The sequence below is a fragment of the Corvus brachyrhynchos genome, unplaced genomic scaffold, assembly GCF_000691975.1.
Source record: "Corvus brachyrhynchos isolate BGI_N302 unplaced genomic scaffold, ASM69197v1 scaffold65, whole genome shotgun sequence".
NCBI lineage: Eukaryota > Metazoa > Chordata > Aves > Passeriformes > Corvidae > Corvus > Corvus brachyrhynchos.
This window is the reverse complement of record NW_008238365.1, coordinates 3,312,991-3,319,136: the sequence shown is the minus strand read 5'-3', so window position 1 is coordinate 3,319,136 and position 6,146 is coordinate 3,312,991. Positions and strand designations below refer to the sequence as shown.

The window sequence follows — 6,146 nt, the reverse complement described above, 5'->3', positions numbered from 1 at the left end:
GTGTGCGCGGCAGCGCCCGCGCACACTGCCCCCTGGCGGCCCGGAGGACCGAGGTGCCTACAGCACACCCGCCTGTTCCCTTAATGCCTCCTGGAATCCAGATGGATTTAATCACCGCGGATGACAACTGGGGACAGGCCCTTTATTGTTTATAAATCTCCTCGGAGCGCGGGAGGCTATAAACATCATCCAAGGGCCAGATAGTTATAAAACAAACTAGGAGTAGGATTCCATTCTCCCCAAACACGACGCAGATGTCGCTTTTCCTCGCTACAGAACTGAATCACCGGGAGTTTTCCCCCCACGCTTGCACAATTCCCGGCGCGCTAAGCCAGCTCCAGCTGACTGTTCCTCGGCAGGTTCCTGGTGCGGTTGACAGCGTCAACTTCTGGCTCAAACTTCTCCACAGGGATCACGAGTTTTCTCCGGGTGTCCATGCACTTGTTGTCCAGCTGCAGAGAATTGGTTTTGTAGCCAATATCGGTCTGAATGCGGTGAAGTTGTCGGTAAAGAGCGTCCAAGGCATCCCTGGGAATGAGCAGAAGGGACAGGAGTTGGGATCAAATGCTGCACTGCTTCCCAGGAACAGGCTCCCCAGGGAGCGGTCGCAGCCCTAACCCTGCCAGAGCTCAAGGAGCATTTGGAAACCGCTCTCAAGCACAGGGTGGGATTGTTGGGGTGTCCTGTGCAGGGCCAAGAGTTGGTCTCAGTGATTCTTGTGTGTCTCTCCCAACTCAAGATATTCCATGATTCTAAACTGGACAGGAAACACCCAGCTTCCCACTTTCTGGCAGCATTTGGCCCTGTACAAAGAGCAAACTCATCAGATACTCATTGTTTGGGGCAGTGAATAGCGAGCCCACACACTGCTCTGGGAGGGCAGCAGAGATGTGCACCCAGGGAGCTGCCAGGCCACAGCAGCATTTCTGTTCCTTCCTTGTCACTCTCCTTTTTGTCCCTTTTGGAACAGTCAGAGCCTGGACGAGGTCAGAGTCAAGCAGGGGCCGTGGGAGTCCCATTCCCCTCTCAGCACAGACCCCTTGTGCCTGCACCCCGCACCCACCAAGCCCAAACAGTGCTGCCCCTTGCGAGCCCAAGAACCACAAGCACCAAAAGGCAGGTGCTGGAGGTGTGCCCAGAGCACCCAGAGCCACATCCCCTCAGGGCAGCGCTGGGCACTGCTGTTCCTGGAGGGCAGGACACTCACTGCGACTCTGTCCGCTTCCGCTGGAGCGCACGGATTGTCCCCTCCAGCTGCTGGACTTCGTCTGTCAGTCCGTACTGAGCCTGCAGGGAGGAGGGGACAGCACTTGACAGGGCTTTGACAAAGGCCACAGTTCCATCGTTTCCCTCTCCCCCAGCTGTGACATTATTTCCTTGCTTTGATATGTCACTGTAGGATCCATTGCTCAGCTGCTCCAAAATTCATCCATGTTTTTCAGAGCCCCCTTCCCGGTCAGTTCCCTGCAGGGACCATGCCAGGTGAGGTACCTGATCCCGGCAGAGCTCAACGTGGGGCCGGTACGTGCGGGTCTCCAGGCGGGTGTGAGCCACTTTCAGATCCAGCGTTCTCTTCCGGAGATCTTCCTCCAGCTGTCGGATCTCCTCCTCCATTTCAGCAATTTCTTCCAAGGTCTAAGGACAGACATGTGTCATAAGCAACAGCCAGGGACGCCGACAGGGAAACAGCCCCCATGTCTCCGGGAATTTTGCTGTGCTGGGGGTAGATTTTACTCAAGGGCTTCTGAAGACTGAATCCTCTGCTTCCACAAGGACGAGGATGGTGCTGCTGAGACAAGGGGAGAAATAAAAAGGCCCAAACCTGGCAGTGCTGCCAAGCAGCGCCAGAGAAACACTTGTGAGAGGTGGGATACTGTTGGGATCACGTGAGCCACTGAACAGCAAACATGTGGAAACTTTGCTCAGGCTGAGTTGCTTTCCATGTAACCAACAGCCTTTGGGATTCCATTCACAACCAAGGTTGTAGTCGATGACCAAAGAAACAACACTTACGTTCTGCTCCTGCCATCTCAGCTCACTAAGGGCCCCTTCCACATCTCTAATCCTCTTCCTCAGCGCAAACTCTGTAGCTATACGCTGAGCATCCAGCTCATTGTTTGTCTGAGGAGAGAACAGCTCCAGTCACACATGGCTACAAGGTGTCTGTGTCCTGGAAGGTGGGGACAAGCCCAGGAGCAAAACCAGCCAGGTTTGGCTGCTGCCACATGTGTGCAGGTCACACTCTCCCCATACCCAAAAGGCAGGGATTGATGGACAGGGACGTGTCCTCCAGCCTGCTGAGACTGCTGCAAGCTCTGCAGCATAACCAAGCTCCTGCTTAAACCAGGAGGGCAGCTGCCCCCAGACAGACCCAGAGACGTGCCTGCCACACTCCCACACCAGATCCAGAATGACACCACAGATTCCTGGCCAAGGGAGCAGTTTACCTGGGCAATGCTAAGTGTGATTGCTCCTCGGAGATCAACTGAGGCTCTCATTTCTGCCTCAGCACGGTCCTTGTTGCACTGGCTGTTCAGTTCCCACTCACGAAGTGCAGTTGTTCTGTGAACAAATCAGTTATGAAAATAAATTGAGTGTTTGCAAGACATTTTAAAGGAACCACCTGCTGCAGGCCAGGATGGCAGCACAAAATGATTCTGGAAAGCTGGAGGTCACATCTTGCCTGATCTCCTCAGAGACTGAGCCCCACTGGGCCCAACACCTGCTCCACCCAGGGACACATCCAAACCATGGAAGGGAGTGGCAGGCAAGTGAAAATGTGCAGCAGGTCCCCCTGAGCTGTGCCAGAGGTGACACCACACTGCTGAGTGTCACCTACAGCCAGGTGAGAGGGAGGCAGGGCACCTGGACCCCGCTGGGTTTGGGGTGACAATTTAGCTATCTCCCAAAAGTCTGTGGCTTCCCCATGCCACAGCCAACTTCTGTTCTGAGCTCTCTCCAAAACCGTACCCATCAAGCCTGGACAGAGCATAGAAGGAAAAAGCATCCCAGGGCTCGCTGCAGTTTTGGCCACACAGGGACAGATTGTTTCCTTACCCGTCTGGGATCCGTGTTGGCTTGACCTTGAAGGAGATGTTGCCAGAGGTGACGTTGAAGGACATGCACTGCCGATCAAGTTCCAATGTTTCCACCTTGTGCCGGTGGTCACAGTTCAGCTGCTGACGAGCTTCCTTTAAGAGGCTGTGGAGAGCCACGCTGGAGTCAGTAGGGAGCAGGCCCAGGGCAGGGGCAGCTCCCAATTCCCAAAGCCTTCATCGCCATGTCAGTCATCTTTGTGAAATGAATGATGAGCTCCCACCCTCCCTGGGAACTGGGCCCGACCTGCCCAGCACTGCCTGCCTGGCTGGTGTCACCCTGGAGAACGGAGCTGCGACAGATTCCCACAGAGTATCAGGGCCTGGGAGCTTTAGCACCTCGTGGCCACTGATTCCTAAACCAAGGCAGGTGGCACAAGAGATCTGGGACAAAATTTCCAAAGGGTGCTTGTGAAGTCTCCCTTGACACACCCTCCCCTGCAAAACCCCAGACCATGAAAATCATCCAAGGTTCCTGTGTGGTTCCCTGCCTGCCTGCCCATCTCAGCATGGCATTAGAAGCACATTAAGTATCTGGGGCCAAGCAAGGAGAGCAGAGTCACTGGCCAAAAGCTGTCACTCCTCACCAGAGCTGTTTGAAGGCTTCGTCCACTCGCTGCTGCAGCTCTTTTTTGGTTTTCTCAATCACCTTCACCTCTCTGAGTAGCTCCTCTTCCAAAGGATCCCTCACCACGTCGATGTTACGACGGCTCTCACGGAACGTCAGGCACTCAATGGCAACATCCAAACACAAGTTCTTTGCCTGGAGGGCATTTTCTGCTGCCTCCTTCACCTGAAAGAAGCAGTCAACCAGTGTGGAGGGGATCTTTTAGGGATGGGAGAGAGAAAGGAAGGGGAACCCACCCATACCATCATTAAGAGGGACTCACACTGTCTTTACAGTTCTGAAACCTTTTATTAAGTCTGGAATAAAAATTGCCAGAGCCAAACACCTTAGTCCTCTACACCTGCCATTTGCATTGGGAATCACACCTTGCTGGCCATTAACAACTCCAGAAGCAGCAGCAGCCTCTGGGTTTAGAACTCACAGTATCAGAGATCTCCTACTGCTACTCTGTATTTAAACCCAAACATTTTTGAAGGATGGTGTTAACATATTTCTTATTATCCTTCAGAGCTTTATAAAAAGTCCAAACAACAAAATCCACCCAGAAATCCAAACAGGAGCATGCAATACACAGCTGCATGACATAGCTTGGCTCAGCCAAGAACACAGTGGTTTGTTTTCCAGAAGTCATTCCATCAAGTATGGATCTCAGTATAAAATATACATATAATATATAAAAATATATCTAGTGAGAAGCCCCCCTTGAACTCCAGATGGGCTTGCCCATTGCACAAGACAAGCCTCAATTATTTCACATCCCATGTTGAGAGTGCAAGTTCATTTCCAGCCATCTGCCTTCCCAACATACTTTGGTTAAGGCATCAATTTCCAAATCTGTGTCTGTGAGGCATCTGGCCAGGGCCTCTCTCCATCTGTCCACGCTGGTGATACGATCGTTGAGGCAGGTTCGGGTGTTGTGCTCATCCCATCTTGCCTGGAATTAGAGAGAAATGCCATTACTCTTTTTAAAATTGTAGTTGTGAATCTTGCTGAAGCCTTTCCCTGTTTTCAGGACTGACTGAGCCTCTCACAGGAATACAACATATTGCCATTTGGTCTCACAGTCATTTACACAAATGGAGAGCACAGAGAACAACACGAGTGGCAATGAATGTGAGAAGCACACAGGGGGATTTCGTGACAGTACAGATACATCATTGCAGGTGGTTTTACAGGGAGTAAATGTCCATATTTAGCATGTTCTGTACAGGTAAAGCCCTTTATTCCCTCAATTCCATATTTATCCATACACCCAAATCTAGACACCCTCCCCAGCTCCTCAGCCCAATATCCTGACAAACCGGCAGCAGCCCCCCTGCCAGAGGGCCCACCTGGTTGCCAGTTTCGTTGCGGAGAGCTCGTCCTTCCTGCCGGATATGATGGGAATTATAACGCTGCTGTTCAGCGTCGGCCGAGATGAGGAGGGAGTTGTTCTGCCAGTCCGGCATGGTGAAGCGCTGGCCTGGCTTTACACTCAGCGAGGCCATCTTGCCGAACAGGTGACTGAAAGGGAGCGGAAGATTTATGTGTTTATTCATGGAAATACACCCGGAATGGAGCTGCAGCCAAAAACTACTGAGCTCTTCAAGAGAAAAGCAGCACCAAGCTGCAACTCGGCACCTGGCCTAATGCAGACACGTCTTTAAAATGGGGAAGCACAAGGGCAGGTGATGGGAGCCATCCTCTGCCCTGGGCCAGGGGGAAAACCCTGTCCACCTGTCCCTCCCTAGGAATGGAGCTGTTTGCAGGGACAAGGAGCTGCTCACAGCACCAGCTCCCATATGGTATTTACTGAGCTTGGACAAAACGGCTGAGGACGTGACTGATTCTGTTGTGCTACCGCTGAAGGCTCAGCCCAGGGCTGTGATCCCAGGAGACTCCAAGGCTTTGCAGGAACAGCAGTTTTTAGGCTTCTTTTTTACCCAGCACATCCCACACAACAGGCAGAAACTGCAGACCCCACTCCAGAAGGTCCGAGGAGCTCCCGAGGGGGCTGCAGCTTCCCAAATCCACGGTCAGGGGCAGTCCTGGGACGGACCCCCTTGGCAGTGGGATATGCCATGGCTGTCCCAGCTCCCGCGGGCACAGGGCACTGAGCCGGGGCTCCTCGAGCACAGCCACCGACACCAAGGGCTGACGGCATGTGCAGCCCAGGAATTTCTGAAGGAAAGGAAACCCGGAGCGAGGGCACAAAGGGCCGCGGGGCACAGGGGCCCGACCACAGGTGGAGGGGAAAGAGGGAAAGGGGAGAAAGAGGGAAAGGGCTCAGCCGCTAGCTCAGAAGGGACCTCACCCCGGGTGGTGTGAGGGCACTCAGCTCCTCCGGACCGACCGTGCTCCCGTCCCGCCTCAGGGCCGGGCCAGGCCGGGGCCGCTCTCTCCCCTCACCGTTACCAGCAGATTTCCCCCCCCCCCTCCCCCCC

The 6,146-nt window shown here is 53.7% G+C and overlaps 1 protein-coding gene across 1 annotated transcript; it reads right to left on the bottom strand.

Moving 5' to 3' along the window:
* Positions 1-102: 102 nt before the first annotated feature.
* On the bottom strand, positions 103-6,103 carry TEKT2 (tektin 2). The gene is made up of 9 exons (XM_008635113.2): positions 5,055-6,103; positions 4,532-4,657; positions 3,683-3,888; positions 3,058-3,201; positions 2,448-2,562; positions 2,014-2,121; positions 1,492-1,635; positions 1,208-1,287; positions 103-528 (listed from the first exon to the last, which is right to left on the bottom strand). The coding sequence occupies exons 1-9, from the start codon at positions 5,259-5,261 to the stop codon at positions 327-329; spliced, it is 1,332 nt and encodes a 443-aa protein (XP_008633335.2). The 5' UTR covers positions 5,262-6,103; the 3' UTR covers positions 103-326.
* Between the last annotated feature and the right edge of the window lie 43 nt (positions 6,104-6,146).

Bases quoted from the DNA above. Each gene is read 5' to 3' on its own strand.
- TEKT2 (XM_008635113.2), bottom strand. From the start codon at position 5,261: ATGAATAAACACATAAATCTTCCGCTCCCTTTCAGTCACCTGTTCGGC. The intron at 4,658-5,054 runs GTGGGCCCTCTG...CTCTAATTCCAG, and splicing joins GCAACGAAACTGGCAACCAG to GCAAGATGGGATGAGCACAA. The intron at 3,202-3,682 runs GTGAGGAGTGAC...GGCTCTCCACAG, and splicing joins GAAGCCTTCAAACAGCTCTG to CCTCTTAAAGGAAGCTCGTC.